The 18,401-nt window shown below is 40.4% G+C and overlaps 1 protein-coding gene and 1 long non-coding RNA gene across 6 annotated transcripts; one reads left to right on the forward strand and one right to left on the reverse strand.

Moving 5' to 3' along the window:
* Window positions 1-209: 209 nt before the first annotated feature.
* Window positions 210-8,403, reverse strand: LOC147995663 (uncharacterized). 2 transcript variants are annotated; one of them, XR_015683765.1, is made up of 3 exons: window positions 8,227-8,403; window positions 5,791-5,884; window positions 210-302 (listed from the first exon to the last, which is right to left on the reverse strand). It is a non-coding gene; the product is annotated as an uncharacterized LOC147995663 (long non-coding RNA). The 2 variants fall into 2 exon arrangements; XR_015683766.1 differs by lacking the exon at window positions 8,227-8,403 and adding an exon at window positions 8,148-8,181.
* On the forward strand, window positions 8,186-18,041 carry Ctxn2 (cortexin 2). Of its 4 annotated transcripts, none has more exons than XM_087645530.1 (2): window positions 8,186-8,275; window positions 17,598-18,041. In XM_087645530.1, the coding sequence occupies exon 2, from the start codon at window positions 17,652-17,654 to the stop codon at window positions 17,898-17,900; it is 249 nt and encodes an 82-aa protein (XP_087501656.1). In that variant the 5' UTR covers window positions 8,186-8,275; window positions 17,598-17,651; the 3' UTR covers window positions 17,901-18,041.
* The last annotated feature ends 360 nt before the right edge of the window (window positions 18,042-18,401 follow it).

The raw sequence follows: 18,401 nt of genomic DNA on the forward strand, positions 1-18,401 counted from the left end.
CAGACATGGTGCTGGATAAGGATCTGAGAGTTCTACATCTGGTACAGCAGGCAGCAGGAAGTGACTGAGACACACTTCCTCCAACCAGGTCACACCTCCTTCAACAAGGCTACATCTAATAGTGCCACCACTTCCTACGGGCCAAGCATTCACACACACACAAGTCTGTGGGGCCACTCCTACTCAATCCATCACACCCACCAAGTTACCTGCAGCAGCTACTGAGACAAATACTTTCTCCTCTGCTTCCTGGAGAACTCGCAACACTGTTCTTCATTGGCAGAATTTAAGTTGGAGTGCAACTGGAAAGGGATTGTGAAGAAGGTGAAGTTAGAAGGATGAGGACAATGTTGACCAGTCAAAGGTCGTACACAGTGCAAGTTCCAAGCTACTTGTAAAAACCACTACAAAGGCATCTATAAACATAAGGCAATGATAGCATAATTAGGGCAGGAAAAATAAAATGTACTTTACAATATATTTAGACTTCACAAATTTGACTAACAACAAAAATAATGGTGAGAATACAAAGGAAGATTGAGTTATGAAAAATTATCAGAAAAAATCAAATCACTAAATGGGAATTTTCAAGGTAGTCCATGCAGTCCAGATGAGCCAAGGGGAAAGCAGGAATTCATGAATGTGCCAGGCATTAGACCACTGTCTCAGAGTTTGCCTACCTCAGCTGTGTAAGCGGACTTAGAGCTCAGCTATTGGTTTTTACTTGGCAGTCAAGACATACAAAGAAAAGTAAGTATTAAACAATGATTTTCCTAACCTTTGACATTCCCATTTGTCAGTTATGTATTAGTGGACTGATATTACAGAATCATATACTCTTAACAGGAAAAAAGGACTTACTTTGAAATAATTTGTCAGTTCCTATGTGTTATACTGTTCATGGTCCAAAAGTTTATGAAGACTGGGCTGAAAGTAACATTCTATTTAACGGCTTGAGTTATGGTTTAAATGAAACCATAGAAGCATGGGGACAGTAAAATTAAAACCAATTAATTAACACTTCATGTTAGTAATCAGTCAGAGCTGAAATATCGGGTGCATCTTTCTTTGCAAAAAAATTCCTAGCAGAATGTAACGTTGCCAATGAGACTCATCAAACAGGCCGGTGTTAGATCATTATCCATGCTGGGGCATCAGCAGCTCAGCTCGAGTCACTTCTCAGGCCACTCAGATTATTTTCTAACCGTTGAGGAAGCCCAACACAGTCGTTTCCCAATCCAATCCAATCATCCCAATACCAAACTCTCCCACCCTATTTCAGCACATTCAGTACCAGCTACTCCTGAGATCGAAGATGGTAAAAATGACCTGGGTGAGGGTTGGGGATCTTTAAGGGGAAAAGAAAGAAAGGAGGCAAAATAGTACGATTATAAAAAAGAAAAACAAAGGATAAAAAGCAAAATCAAACATACATACACATATATATATACATATATATGTATATATATATATATATATATATATATATATATATAGTCAAGGCACGCTTAACCTTGCTGAAAAACTGGGGAAGAGCTCCTGCTCCAATTGATTATCATGGAGGCTTTTAAGTGGTCTCCTTGAATGGCACTGGGACAGCAGGACTGAATCTCCAGGGAATACAGGAGGTGGCCGTACAAGGGAGCAGAAAATCTGCAGTTGTGTCTCTTTTGGAGAAGTAACATAGTTCTTACTAAAATTTCAAAAGTATCCTTAACCCTCCCTCCACAAAGATTAAAATAACTGGAGTGCAAAGGCAACAGTGACATTCAGGAATGATAGGGGAATGTGTTTAAAAGCAATCAACTTCAAAACACAAATAATTGTCTAAATCCTAAAATCATTAGGTTCAAATTTTAAATGAAAAAAAAAAGTTACTCTAATAAAGTAACTATACAAACATTAGTCTGCATTTTTCTTCCCCATGTTAATTGTGTTACTAATGTTTGAGTCAGTTGTACTGTTCATTAAAAGGCCCAATCACATTAGACGATTAGACCTCAGTCAACCACCAACCAGACAAGATGTGGATTCCTCAGAAAAGAAGAAAGCTGTATTTGGCTTTATTGTGACTTCAGGAAATTATCCCAATATAACAGATGCAAGAGCAAAAATCTCCAGTGAAGAGTCTCCAGGGCAAGCGAAACATCCTCTGGAAAGGATCCCAGGCTGATTTTAGGGAAAGTCTGGCTTTGTGCTTCACTGCAACGAGATCTTTCTATACATTCCTGAGTGCGGCTGGCTGCTGTGCTTTCTAAGTCCCCATAATTTCCACATATTCTTCTGGGGTAGGTAGAAAGGAAACCTCCAGGGGTCGTGGGGAGATGGTTCAGTTGCAGCATCCTGCTATGCAGACTTGAAAGCCTAGTCTGACTCCTCAGTCTACAAGTCAAAGCCGGATGTGATTGATGGCTCATGTCTGTAGCCCCGGTACTGAGGGGGGAGTCAGGAGGATCCCTGAAGCACACTGGCCAGTCAGTCTAGCTGAATCAGAGCTCCAGGCTCAATATGAGACTCTGTTAGTAATAATAATAATAATAATAATAATAATAATAATAATAACAACAACAACAACAACAATAATAACAATAGAGAGTAATGAAGACACCAGTGATACACACACACACACACACACACACACACACACACACACAAGAAATTAATGTTTCTGATCTCTAATTTAATTAAAGGACCTAGTAATAAAAAAAACCAATATTAGGATCTAAAAGAAGAAACAGAATACAGTGTTCTTCAAGGTTAAGATCATTTATAAATTGTATACATTGAAACTCTTTCCTGCCAGCTTACCGTCTTAACGTTTAGTTGTTATAATTTAGATTTTTACCTCCATAATAATTAGGTTATACTGTTGCCTATCTTTCAATATCCCATTAAAATAAGTATAAATAAATACATAATGCTGTCATATGCATTCGCCTAACAGTCATTCTTCTGGCTGTGAACAAATGAAATTCATCTATTTACTCCATTTCTGATTTTACAAGATTATTTTTACAGGTGACCATAATCTAAATTTAAAGAAAAAGATTAATTAAAAAATCAATTTAAAAAAACCAAGTAACCAAATAGAGAAAAGAAACAAATTTAAAAGAACCTATGACCTAAATTTTAACTATTAATTTGACTGTGGTGTCACTAAGAAGTAAAAAAAAAAAGAAGAAGAAGCAATAGAAAAAAGCACTCTACCTATTCTGATGTGAATGAAATAAGGAGTGGTATGAGAGTTCCATTTGCATTGCAAGCAATATTTCTTAGGAAATGTCCAAGGTTTCTAAAGTGCTCAACCTCTTGAAGAAAAAGTAGTAGGTGACATGTTGACCAGATGTTAATTAGATGATTGATTGATAGATAGATGATAGATAGATAGATAGATAGATAGATAGATAGATAGATAGATAGATAGATGATAGATAGATAGTAGATAGATGATAGAAAGATAGATAGATAGATAGATAGATAGATAGATAGATAGATAGTAATAGATAGATAGTAGATAGATGATGATAGATAGATAAATAGATAGATAATAGATAGATAGATAGTAGGTAGATGACAGATAGATGATAGATAGATAGATGATAGATAGATAGATAGATAGATAGATAGATAGATAGATAGATAGATAGTAGATAGATTGATCATTAGTATAACAACTACTATCTAATAACAAGAACTCTAAGAAGTTTGTGTACCTCAGGAGTCCTTCCAACGGTATTTGTAGATTAAGTCCGAAGAGCACCAAGGTACATTAAAGATGATCTTGTCTGGGGCTGTACAAACAATGTCAATCTCATACTTGGTTTTATTCAGAAAGTAAATCATAGGCTTTGAAAGCATAGGTGAACCTCTTCACTTTAGAAGGCCACTGTGAGTTTCATTTCTTTCAGTAGTTTCTATGGAAGTTGTGAAAGAATTTGAAGGGCACGTGTTCATTGCAATTTACATTTCTTCAATGATCCTTTCGCCACAGAAATAAAACGTAAGTAGTATGTTCATTCCTGTAGCAGTGTAACGTTGTAGAAGTTTCCATACTGCTTTACAATGACAAACCTCCGCAAGGGCAGACAATACATCTAATTTATCTTTGCCCCAGCACCTAGCAAAGGAAGGGAACATAATGGATTTTTAATCCATCACATGCTCCTGGATGGTCCGTCTTACAGACTTTTGAGAGCATCACCACCTTCCACACAGCCTGAAAAGGTCAAGGTCACGAGCCCACTAATGACAAACCTAATTTACGTTAAAGCTTTCCTCTGGCACCAGTTCAAAGGCACTAACTGGAAGCACTATGTGAAATGATGTATGGGTTTCTAAGATTAGAAAGCCGGGGGCTGGAGAGACAGCTCGACGGTCAACCGCACGTGTTTCCCTTGCAAAGGCCTGGGCTTGATTCTCAGCACTGGCATAGTGGTTTTCAACCGTTTACAATGCCAATTCCAGGAGGTTCTGTGCTCTCTTTCAACCTCTGTGGGCCCCAGGCATGCAAATAGTGCATGTTCATACGTGTCAAAACACATAAATTAAATCTTAAAAAAAAACACCCAGCTAAGCCTTCAATATCTATGTATGGACTTTTGACAGCAACAGTCAAACAATATAACATTGTACCATTTTTCTAGACTGGGGGGAAATTAAGTGTGTAACATCCAGGTATTTTTAAAGATTTCTTTGTGTGTGTGTGTGTGTGTGTGTGTGTGTTTGTGTGTGTGTGTGTGTGTGTGTGTGTGTGTGTGTGTGTAAGTGTATGCCACCTGTATATGGGTACCCACAGACACAAGAATAAGGAAACAGATCCGCTGGAGTTGGGGTTACAGGTAGTTGATTGTTACAGCACACACTTTAACTGCTGAACCGTCATCTCCTTAACCCTAGTGCCCAGGTATTTAAGATTAGGATTAGGATTAAGAGCATTTACCCTGGAACCGTACTGAAAGTCATAAAATGACGATTAAAATCTCTAGCCACGATAATGATTTCTGAATCAAGGTTCATGTCTACAGCAGATTCGTGTCACTTGGCTCTGAACATTTTCATGAGGCCTAAAAAATTGATTGCAGAGAACAATGAGGAAATACAGAATGGGCTGGCAGGATAGTTAAGCACTTACGGGTGTTTCCTCCTAAGCCAATTGCCAGGACTCACATGGGACAAGATGAAAACTGACTCTTGCAAGTTGCAGGTTGAGCTCTAAACATGTACATGTACCTTTGCCCCCAGCGTACACGTGCACACGCATGTGCGAGCGTGCATACACAAGAGACAGAGACAGACACACACATACACACACACACAGAGAGAGAGAGAGAGAGAGAGAGAGAGAGAGAGAGAGAGAGAGAGAGAGAGAGAGTCAAACATAGCCTGGGTTCATATACCACCAAAATTAGATGAAACTAATCAGATTCACAAATATTTTATTAATGGTGGGCAAACAAACAAATTGTTAATTTAAGTAATTTCTGGGCTGATTTAAATAGACTAGTTGTTTTTATAACAGCTTCCTCTTTAAGATTTATTTTTATTTTTTTATTTATGTGTCCTGTGTGTCTGCATTCATGCATGCCACACATGATCTGATGTCCTAAGAGGCAGAAAGGGGGTTCTAATCCCCTAAAACTGGAGTTACAATTGGCTGTGAGTTTTATCAGGTGGTTGGGAACCAAACTGGGGTCCTCTGGAAGAGTAATGTCTTAGTTCCTTCTCTACCGATGTGGTAAGAGCCATGCATGATGATGACTTATAAAAGCAAGTACTTAATTCGGTACTTACAGTTCCAGAGGGTTAGGGTCCACGGCCACCATGGCAGGGAGCATGACAACAGTCTGGCAGGCATGGTGTTGAAGCAGCAGCTGCGAGCTCACATCTTAATCCACAAGTGTGAGGCAGAGGGACAGAGACATTTGGAATGGAAAGAGCCTTGAAATCTCAAAGCAAACCCCCAGTGACACACCTGTTCCAACAAGACCACCTCATAATCCTTCCCAAACCAGTTGCGGTAACTGGGGACCATGTATTCAAATATCTGAGCCTGTAGGGACCATTCTCATTTAAACTAGCACAGTCATCAAGGGTTCTCACCCACTAAGTCATCACTGTAGCCACTACAACAATCTTAAAATGTAGAGGGGAAAAAATTACCTCATTTTTTGGACTCTACAAGGGACTGCATTGTTAGAATGTAATACTTCTAGTGCTTTGCTAATTGGAGTGTTGTAGCAAGAGGAATGAAGAATCTGAGACGACCTCACACCTACTGAATTAGCATCTGCTGATTCTCACCAATGTGAAAGTCATAATGACCTTAAGATTCAAGCAACCGTTTTAGTCCATAGCATTAAAAAAGGACACAACCCTTAGCTCACTTGAAAAATGTCTGTAAAGCTCTTAGCACACCCCTGGAAGAAGGGACATTCTCCGCTCCTTCACAGCAGGCCATTAGGTCAGCTACTCCTTAAGATATTTCCATAGTTCTAAATTTAAAGAGGGATGACTTTTCAAAAGATTATCTCATATGAACCCCCAGAATATTTTGTGTAGCTTCTAAAATATATAGTATTTTATTATATATTTGCAAATTTTATAGAATATATGATCATATTCATCTCCCCCCTGAGGTCTGTCCCCCATAATCAACTTACTTCCTCTCACTTTCATGCCCTCCCTTTTAAAATAATCCACTGAGTCTAATTTGTGCTGACTATATATTCCTACCCCTAGGTATGAGGCTGTCCACAGAAATTTGATCAACTAATCAGGGGACACACCCTTCAAAATGTCTATTCCTCCTCCAGAAGTGGGTGGGTGCTCATGAGTCGCTCCCCATGCTGTGTTAGAATGCTGCCTGGATGGATCTCATGCAGGTCTTGTGCAGTACTGTGAGTTCATGGGTAAAGCAGACTTCATGAATGAAGTGGACTTGTTCAGAAAACACCAGTTCACACACGTCTACCCTCTGGTTCTTATCATCCTTTCTCTTTCTCTTGCTCAATAGTCTCTGGAATTTGAAGGGAATGATGCAAACATTCCATTTGTGGCTGAGCACTCCGCTGACACTCTGTGCAACATCTCTGTAAGATTATTTAATTTCCTAAGTGACCATTCTCCCAATAGTCATAAAATTTATCTTCATTGTTAAACCTGGTCACACCCATGTTCTCGTCTAAATAACAGCAACAGCAGTAATAATGTACAAATTATGTATCTGCATTTTCTCAAATGTTAACAATAGAATAGTTCATAAGATGAGCAATTAAGTTCGTAGGGGATCTACAGGTGCTTGCTGAGGATGGGTTCTGGGAACAGTGTCAAAACATGATCACAGTTAATAATACTAAACCTCTCCAGGAGAGATGAGAAGAGCAGTGTCTGTGTTGCTTTGATGTGTTCTGCCTTGCTTCCAGTGCTGTCTGTTTACAATGTTCAACACTTTTTAGAAAACCTGCATCGCGTCTACCTAATGGTTTTGTCACTGGTAGTTAAGAATCTTCCGGAAGGAAAGAGGTCAGCTTCATCGTTTCAGCACTGCGGACAGCTCCAGGGTGTCTGCGGGAAGGGGTGGGGTGGAGTAAAGGGGCGTGGGTAGTGGAAATGATCACCAAATGACTAAGTGACGCATCAGTCTTCAGTTAAACCAGTACACTTTTCACACCGTTTTTCCTTTGTCTGATCAAAGGAAACAAAAATCTAGCGCCTTCTAATAACCCAGACTGCTGTTTTCACTCAGCGAAATGCCTTCAGCACAGCTGGGGACATAGCAGAGGCAAGGATTTTCGCAATGAATTAATTAAATCCTCACTACCCTAGGAAGCACAAATAGTGACTAACCCCGATTGCTAAGCTTCGGGATGCGATGTGAGTGAAAATGAGCCCTTGCCTCTGCTTTTTCTAACGAACCTGAAGAACAGACCCTGTTGCTGCTGTTAGAGTCCCTTCCCCATCTCACGTCCCACCTCTTTGCTTTCACATCTACATACTCTCAAATATTTACACATTGCCACATTGGAGAAAGCCACACATGCACACACATTTTCCTGCAAACACTCGCGCACAGGTCCTTCCGCGGCTGCCCGTGTACTGTCTCTCCCCCAGACACAGACATTTACACACATAGGCCAGGAAAGCGCTACCCACGGTCCTGTGACTCCACGCAGGTCCTCAGAGTACGCCGTTTACACAGAACCGATCGGCGAGCACAGACAAACCTACCAACAAGTCTACTGGCCGGAATTCATTTCCATGGCAACAAACATGGAAGGTGAGCCCATCCATCCCCGCTGCCTGCGAAGTAACTTTCTCCCCCTTCCTCAGCATTCACCAACAGGGTTCCAGCGCCAGTCCTCAGAAGGTGTCCTTTTTCTCTTGGATTTCAGAAACAAGAGAGCCGAGTGGGGGGCAGGGAGAGCCTGTAGGTTTGGTGAGCTCAAATTTTGAAAAGAAACGAATGCCTCTGCAGCTGCTGATGCTGTCAAAAAGAAAAAAGAAAGAAAGAAAATGTGTTGTGTGCATACAGATTGCTGATGTTTCTCCCATAATGTTTTGTAGGGAGTTTCCATGCTTCCTGCAGCCTAATATGTAGAAGACAACTGGCGACAAGACAAGGTAGAACACTAGCAATGGTCTAGGCTTCTTTAGTGAGACATGTTGAGGATTTTCAGATCCAGCTTACCGGTGCTTTGGAAGGAATGGGTGTCTGAGGAGCCAGCCAGATTGTCTCTTAAGGAAAAAAATCTCTCCAGGCTGCCGTCTCCAGGACTTTGGGGTAGATCCTTGAATATCTGAGGTTTTGGAACTCTAGGAAATCAAAATGCATGTATCTCAGCATGATGAAGACATCTGGGTTTGTAATTTAAGGTTTTCTTTTGATCCCAACACATCCATTCCTAAATGATAGCTGTGTACAAATGTGGCCTCGATAACGCTTTCTGCTGTTCCTTATTTAGAGGGTTTAGCAACCTTTGTATTTGACAAGGAGTCTGTTGTTTGTGCACAGAAGGGCTCATGATTTTTTAAGCTTCAGTTTGCATGTCTCGTTTCGGAAAATTACAAGTATCCTCTCATTAGAGCGCAATCACATTGCGCTCCAAGTGTAATGATTTCAGATTTAATGTTTGTGATGTTATTGCTAGATAAATAAACAAGAGGGGAAAACCTGTTGATTAAAATAAAGACATGGGAGGTTCTTGTGTATCTTCAGGAGGCGCCTACACTTTACCATTAGCTTTGGCAATTGCATGCTGTCATGTGGCAATTAAATAACTGTTTTTGAAAAGTGAATTTGATAGCTCCCAATCAGCAAATAATTTGCAGAGGAAAAAAAATTACCTACCACATTTACTCATGGACACAAAAGGCTACATATGTATAAAAATACTCTCTTTGGTTGGTTACTGGCGATAACACGATGTAAACAACTGAGCACACAGGATTCTGCTGCTGCTGCTGTTGTTGTTGTCCATTATTTGTTGCTAACTACAAAGTAACTCCATGAAATTGGGGCCCCTTGATATCTACAGGTACTGCCATGGGCCAATGCTATGACTCATCAGGACTTACAGAGCCCTGTGCCTGACGTCTGCCATGAAAGAAAAGAGACATTGAGTGTGCTTGCCCACCACCAATGATCTAATCGTTAGTCCCAGTGAACAATGTCTTCTCAGGAGCCGAAGTCATATAACAATGCACTTTGGTATTTCAGAGGGATGCTGATGGCTAATCAGAGCAGTGTTGATGTTAGCCATTTAAAGTAACCCAGGGTGTGTCACATTTAAAGTAAATTTTACCTGGATACAGCTTACATTCAACCCCCTTTTAAAAAATTCACTTATTCTTTTAACAACTGCTGTCTATTTCTCTCATATTTCATTCATATTCTATGTCTCAGTGAACATGATATTAAAATATCATTTTCCTTCTGACATCAGCTTTATAGTTTCTGTTTTCTAGAACCTAATGAGCTTTTACTTTCCTATCTCTTCCAATTACAGAAAATGAAAATGTGTCTTTAATCCCAGGTGAAAAGTGGTTTTGAGACCTTATTCATTACGAAGTAGTCAGTGTTGTAACTGAAGAGTTCCATTTGGTTATGATATTGTTATACTGGCAATATATTATATAATAGTATACTCCCTACTAATGGGAAGGGACAAAGCTCAGAAATTTAGGGATATGTTTTCAAAAACTTCAGGCTTGCTTGCTATTGAAATGAGACACGGAATTCATTTTGTATATCTAATAAAAGATGAAAGTTTGGGGAATTCTTTGAGAAAAGCTAGGCCCCAAACACCACTGTTCCAAGTGCTCGATGCATGTCTTGATTATGACGGCCAATGGGCTGCCATGTTTGCTTTTATCTGCCTATGTAGACAGCTGGCCTAACAAGCACACTTCTGTCGGATCTTTGTGTTTCTCCTTTTCAACCATTCTACTAGATTGACTTTTTTAAAAAGAACACTAAAGTTTCACTTTTCCTTTTAAGATATTAACAAAATCATCCCTTCTCAACTCACTTTGTATTTAAAAATGGAAGCTACAACAGTTCTTTAAACATTAGATGAACTGACTTAACTCTCCTTTGAAAAATCAAATATCCTTATTGAAAATGATTAAATTCAAGTGCATTATCCTTGTGCACCTTTTATGCAAATAAAACTTGTTTTGTCAAATTTTATTACCGTCCAATTCCAACTTCTTTTTAACCATGATACCGTACTTCTTTCAATCCATTAACATTCCGGAAATTTCTACCCTGATGAAACAGTTCTGATACCAGACCTCGTTTGTTGATGCTGTTTCCATCCTCACTTCAGAATTAGAAAGTTTTTCAGTGTTTCATCTAGAGATTGTGACTTTCTTATTTCTGTGTGAGTTCCTACTGTGGGTTTATTTGTGATCCTGAGCACTTCTTATGAGTCCGCTGGCAGATGTTATTTTCCCTCTGCAAGGGGAGCGTGGGTTGTGGATTATTGGTACCTTGTTTTTCTCTTCAATCCTACCTGGTAATGGCAAAGAGCATCTTGCTGGACTTGCAGCAACCTTGTCCTGGATCGGCCTTGACCAAGTCTATCCTAGAATACTCTTCAGATGTCTGCTGTATCTACCGCCTTCTTCAATGTTCTCTTTCAACAATCGCCTTCTCTTAAGCTCAAGGTTGCAAAGACTTCTGAGTACTGGGATCTCTCTGTCCTGTCTTTATTCCTCTCTGCCAGTTTAACTCGATGATCATCCTCAAAGTATTAACCCTAGTAGGTATTTCGTGTTGCACGGTAATCGGAGTTGACTTCTTACCTGAGAACCACAAGTTGACAATGCACAAATTTACATTTACGTCGTAAATCTGTAATGTTTCTTCTTTTCTTCACTCTGTTTAGTGAAGATGTTGTTTTCAAATTTGTTCAAGCTTAGTAGAGCAGAGCTATCACTGATGGGTCTCTTCTCGTGGTCCACTATGGCTCATCCATCGGGCACCAAATCCTGTCTTGATGAATAGCCTTCAAACCCACATCCTCTTCCACATACTTGACTCAGACAGCCTCTCATCGATTGCTTCTCACATGAAGCACTGTTTTTGGTCCCTTCTAAATATGTAAAGGTAAGAAAATGAATCAATATCGTTGTTGAGATAAAATATGTGTAAGTTACTACTACATGAGAGAAATTCAATAGATGTTGGATGTAATTTGCTCTCTTCTTCATTACCCATAAGAAGACGGAATTGTTTTATTCTTGGTTGAACATGGCTCCTCTCTCCTATTAGCTGGAAGCTCTTTGAGAGTAGAGGCGATATCTACCACCATGTAACAACATTGTGATAAATATTTTGAGTACTGATTACCTATTAAATCATTTTTGTTTGACTAGGATATAATAGTGACATTATCATTCTGGATCCTTTGTTCCCATTCAACTTAAGATTGTCTCTGCTTTTCAAGTGACCACTTTATATCTTCAAAGTATGTGAATTTTTTATTAATTGCAATTTGAATACTTATTTCATGTGAATTATCAAGCAATATTGCCTCCATTTTCAGCTGACACATTTCCATCCTTCATATTCAAATGCCAGAACTTTGTGAATAGTTCTACTAATCTCAGAATTTAAGTCATCAGAACTGTTTTGAATCTCAACTCTGGTAACTCCATGTGATTTCAGCCGAGTTTTAAATCGAAGCTTGTAATCATCTCTTCAAGGTCTTCAACTTGGTCACTGTTCTGAAGCATGTAAGCGTGTATAGGTAAGGCTAGACTTTTTTGATGCTACACTGAAGGCCTGGCTTCACTATTACAGAGCCCAGTATTTATTAGGATAGCTCAATGGATTGTGGTTCTATAGTAAACACTACAAACTAGGCATATCTCACATCTTCCTTATAAGGAGATTATAAGAGAAGGTCCATGAATTGCCAAAGTCACCAAATCATGTTGTCCCATCTCCTCAGCTCATCATGCTAGCAGCAAATTGACAAAAGGCTAATTTAGCTGCTGTTATCTGAAGTTTTCCTCAAAGACCCATCTGTTAAAGCCTGACTCCAAGCCACAGGAAAAAGTAAAACCTTTACGAGGTGATGAGCTTTGTCGAAGAAGTTAGGTCACTACACAGATGACCTTCATGTGTTGAAAAAGACAGTGAGACCCTGGCCCTTGCTTCCCTCCAGCTGCCCAGTGAACAGCCCTCCAGTGCCACACTCCGGAACCAAAAGCAGGGTCACGTGACCATGGTGGAACCTGCCAAATCAGCGGGCCAAAATGAACTTTTTCTCTTTTAAGTCGATGCTTTGGAAAGCTGAGGAGTACAGCATTGCCTCTCCCCATGTTCTCCTCAGTGTCTGCCTGGTACCAGCAATTAATTACCCACTGAGTGTCTATTAGTCACACATTACCAACGGACCATTTCTATAATTTCCTCTTCCTCCTTTCAAAAAGTGAAACATTTATCTGTACTCGTAACTCTGGTCACTTTTCCATGCTCCGTCATTTCTGAAAGCATATCTCCAGGCTATAAAATCCAGAGCAGGTTAAGGAGTCAAGTCTTTGCCGTTTATGACTTTGAAATAATTATGTCTGCCTCTCCTGTAAAGGCATAACGCTCGGTTCGGTACATTGTTACCGAGTTCGCCAGGACCTCGCACCAAGGACGGCGCTGACACGATTCAGGTGGCACTGACACACTTCAGCCTCCATTTTGCTTTGCTCTATTTTTCAGTGAAAAGGTTGAGAATACTCTATGTTGCCTTAAACTCATTCCACCTTTAGACTTCCTGACCTCATCCTGAAAGATTTGGGTCACTTTTCAGCATCGATTCTAATATAGCACTGCATTTCTTCTGTATTTGTTCCAGTAATAGAAAGATTGAGCGCTACAAATTAGGTTTGTTGTCATGGTTACCGTTTTCATTTACTAAGAAATTCTTTATCCACACACCTTTCTCATCCCTACACAGTTCAGAAAATTTGAAGTTTCTCACAATACCCTTCCTGGCAAAGGGTAACAGCCAAGGACTGGACAACAAGGAAGGGGTAACTACACTAGAAATTTTAAGCAAACCAAAAAACAAAAACAAAAACAGAGAGATCAAATGTAAAGTTGACATCTGTACTTTCTGGTACATATTAATGTGAAAATAAGATGATATAGTTTCCTTAGAAAATAAAGGGAACTTCACACTGTAGCTAGGAAAAATCCACGTTCTTCACCTCTGAACATGAAGAATCCTGCCTTTTTGAGAGGGCCACATTAATCAGCTTAATAGGAGAGAGCAGGAACAGTGATTGAGGCATTGAATTGTGGAGCGTATCTTCAAGGCCAGGCTCTGAAACCAAAGGAAAGTTCTCTTGGTCATGTCAACTACTAATAAATGAGACTTCTAGTTCTCTGGATATTTCAGAATTAGATTTTAAAAATAACTTTATTCTTCAAAGACTGTATCCATCAGCATACTTAATTTATTCCAGTTCAAATACTGATTGAATAAAGATGATATGCAAATTTGCAAAGGGTTCTTTTTCCATTAATTCATTAACTCTCTGTCTAAGATTCTAAGAACAAAGCATGATGTGGCATATGTTAGATAAATTGTATCCAAAAGGGGGCTATTGTATCTCTAGTTAGCGAGAGAGATTTTATTTTAGTTCAGGGGAAACAAATGAGCTGAGTGGTTCATTGTTGCTTCAGGAAAACACTTTTTTGTTGTTGTTGTTATTGTTAGTTGTTTAGTAGGTTTTACTAAGAATAACAAGAGTCTGAGCTGGAGAGATGGCTCAGTGGTTAAGAGCACTGACTGCTCTTCCAGAGGACCTGAGTTCATTTCCTAGCAACCACATGGTGGCTCACAACCATCTGTAATGGGATCCAATGCCCTCTTCTGGAGTGTCTGAAGAGAGCTACAGTGTACTCACATACATGAAATAAATAAATAAATCTTTTTAAAAAAGAAAGAAAGGAAGGAAGGAAGAAAGAAAGAAGGAAAGAAAGGAAGGAAGGAAGGAAGAGAGTCTACAGATTAATTACTAACCCAAGGCCAACCAGATGCTTCTCCTGTGACCAGCTATGACCCTAAGATTTTATAACATCCTTCTGCTTAGGCCTTTTCTACGCAATGGCAAGATGAACAAAGCATTAAAATTGCTCAGGTGTTCTAAGGTCTGCGATGCCAATTGTTGCAGTAACTAGACTCTGAGGCAGACTTTAGTGGCTCAGATGTTTATTACGAAATGCTCTTGGGTTCCAAACCTGGAAAAGGATGGAGAACGAAGCAGGTGTGGGGAGAAGTTGAATTGTGACATGTGCCCAAAATATCCTCAACTGACACCATGTGGAACACAGAGCTAGACATTTCTTTAGCATTCCCCTCTTTGAGTCAAGATGGTTAGCAACACACCACACACTTGCTGAACAACATCCTTCCCAGGAGGAAACGTGCCCTTGGTAGGGCGCTTCTCTGCAGCTGAGGCAACTCTTGTGAGAAGATAGCAAGTGCTGGGAATGCTGCCAGCTGCTAGGCAGCAAGTCCTGCAAGGTTATTGGCCCCTCTGGTTTTAGAGGATTATTTTATTAAGTTCTGTGTGGTATGTGGGTACATGCACATGGACGCTGTGTTCCTCAGAGGCACTGGGCGTCCTGGAGCTATAGTTAACTGCGTTTATGAGTTGCTGCCTGGCATGGGAGCTGGAAACCGATCTTTGACACTCTGCAAGACTACCACCCTGTCTTAACCACTGGGTATTATTGGCTCCTCTTACCTAGACATTACCAAAAATGTTAAATGTGGCTTCCAGGGACCATTAATTTGACAATTTTTTAAAAAATCAGAAGCAGAAAATATTGCTTAATCCTATTTCTCATGCTTCCTACAAGATAAATAACAAAAGAACTCAGCCTTTGGCAAGATCACTCTGAATTACTTAAGGCTTAAACATTAATTTTTTTAAAAACAAAGCATGTGTGTATTTGCTCGGGCACTCAGACAATTTGGTGGAAAGATGTTCTACAAAGGGATTTTAAAATATTTTACCTTTTTACTGACTAAAAAGCCAGCCAATCAACACAGCAGAAGTAGGGAGTATCTCTGCCATTGGTGGTTTGAAGATAGAGCTCCTCTGTAATCTAAACCTTTATAAAATACAGTGCGTGCCTCTGAGTTTGAAAGCTCCAAGCCTCTGAGTTACTCTCGCCATTCATTCTCACCTACCTCATCTTCTATCTTAGTGGTTTTTTAGGTTTATTTTATTTTATGCACAGGGATGCTTCATGCATCTATGTGTGCACATGCATGCCTGGTGCCCTTATAGGCCAGAAGAGAGAATCAGATCGAGGAACTAAGGTTGTAGACATTGGTGCCCTATCATGTGTATGTGCTGGGAATCGAACCCCCATTCTCTGCAAGGACAAATACCCTTAACCACTGGGCCATCTCTCTAGCTCCCTCGGTTGTTTTTCTGAAAATGGACAGGGATCTCCATTTAAATTAAAGTCAACTTTGTTAAAATTTTAGTTGTAGCTTTAGAATATCAATTATTGACAAGGGGGGATGGGGATGAGAGTCAGATAGGATAGCGAGTTGTCTTAAAGTGAGCTGAATTACAAAGCACACACAGCTTTAACTTGGATTTTACGTTTACTTAGGGCAGTGATTCTCAACCTTCTTAATGCTGTGACCCTTTGATACAGTTCCTCATGTTGTGGTGGCCCCCAACCATAAAGCTATTTTTGTTGCTACTTCATAACTGTAATTTTGCTACCATTAGGAATCATTGTGTAAATATCTGATATTTCCAATGGTCTTTAGGGGACCTCTAAGAAAGAGTCCCCCAGTCCCTAGAGGGGCCATGGCCCACAGGTTGAGAACCACTAATTCAGAGTTTTCTGAAAATGAATGTAGATGTTGAGAGGTAGTTAATGCCCACAGATATTGTGCTTATCTCTTTGCAATTATGATGTTGGTCATTGCCTGTACTCATGTAATTTTTAAAACATGCTTTTATCTTTGAGAATGTGATATTTAAACCAGGTGTGGTGGCTGTTGCCTGTAATCCCAGCAGCATTCAGGAGAGCTGAGGCAGAGGGACTGCCAGGATCTCTGGGACAGCCTGAACTATAGAACTATAGAGTGAGAATTTCTCTCTTACATACACACACAGACACAGAGACACACCGACACACACACACACACACACACACACACACACACACACGTGGCACATATCATGGAAAAGAAACTCAAAGTATGAAGCTATGCAAACAAGAGTTAAAACAAAAATATTTCACAGCTGTTTAAAGAATCAGATTTTGGGACTGGAGAGATGGCTTAGCAGTTAAGAGCACTGACTGCTCTTCCAGAGGTCCTGAGTTCAAATCCCAGCAACAACATGGTGGTTCACAACCATCTGTAATGGGATCTGATGCCCTCTTCTGGTGTGTCTGAAGACAGCTACAGTGTACTTATATATAATAAACAAATATTTTTTTAAATCGGATTTTTTTTAAACAAAATGGCCATGGAGAGGTCACTGACTGTTTTTCCAAATGTACTGGGGTTTAAATCCCAGCCCCTACATGGCAGCTCACAACTGTCTGTAACTCCAAGATCTGACAATCTAACCTAGGCATACATGCAGGCAAAACATCAGTGCACATAAAATAAAAGTAAATAAGTTTTAAAAATTAGACCTGGAGAGACCTTGCAGCTAGGACTGTAAACAGTGAGGACGGCTTATGCCCACTTTATCAGTGCTATTACCTCCATGAGTGAAAATGAAGGGGCAACTGGATGAGAATTCAGATCAAAGGCGGAGCAGCACTGCCTACCACTGAATCAAAGGCATCTGTGCTACAGGTAGGACAGTCACATCCAGGCTTGCCCTTCTGTTTAGCTGAGTATGCAGGCATGGATCTTTGTGTCCATGAACAATTCTGCATTTACTGCAGTGGAGTACACATTTCCAGTGCCAATTCCATTCTGATCTATAACGGATACCTTCAAACATCATTGATGAACCAAGAGGGCTTGAAAATGACTGCTTTTATAACTCCTTGTCCAATGCCACACACGGATGAAACTAACCTGGCTCCACTCTGTACCTAGGCGGAGAACCGATCCCTGCAGGAACACTGAGGAGCCCCCGAGATGCAGCCGTGAATGATGAGTAGCACCTACTGCGGCAATTCCTCCGCAAAGATGAGTGTCCACGAGGTCTCCGAATCCTCCCTGTCTCTGGAGCAAAAGACCGGCTTTGCCTTTGTGGGCATCCTGTGCATTTTCTTGGGACTTCTCATTATCAGATGCTTCAAGATTCTGTTAGACCCATATAGTAGCATGCCCTCTTCTACATGGGAGGACGAAGTCGAAGAGTTTGATAAGGGGACCTTTGAGTATGCACTTGCCTGAGGGTGGTTCCGATTCATGCTGTTCCCAGTTTCCATCGTGACATGTGACAGACACATTTGTAACCAGCTTGCCTGTGCTGCTGGAGAGAGGGGCATTCCATTCATGACGTTCAATAAACATTTGTGACTGATTTATCCACCATGCTGAGTACAATCTCGTGTTCTCCCTGGTCTTCCTGCTCGGTGGAGGTTTCTATGCATAGAATGGAAACCAAACCTCTTCCACCATATTCCCTCCTCTGGTATCAACCCTTGTTAATGAGCTAGCTAAGGAATTTTGCAAAGCAAACCCACCAACCCTCTCCACATTTCCAGACTGGAGTCACAGCGTAGCTTTAGTGACCCTCATGTGACACTTTTCTTGGAGAGATATGGACACAGTTCTATCAGCCCAGTGATAGACTGGGATCACTTCTAGGAATATGGATGAGGGGTTACTTACAGGAACAGAAATGACACAACAACAGCCCATGCCAGCATGACTGATGACAGCTCACAAGGC

Source organism: Rattus norvegicus, chromosome 3 (genome assembly GCF_021556685.1).
Source record: "Rattus norvegicus strain SHRSP/BbbUtx chromosome 3, alternate assembly SHRSP_T2T, whole genome shotgun sequence".
Taxonomy (NCBI): Eukaryota; Metazoa; Chordata; class Mammalia; order Rodentia; family Muridae; genus Rattus; species Rattus norvegicus.

Bases quoted from the DNA above. Each gene is read 5' to 3' on its own strand.
- Ctxn2 (XM_087645530.1), top strand. From the start codon at position 17,652: ATGATGAGTAGCACCTACTGCGGCAATTCCTCCGCAAAGATGAGTGTC.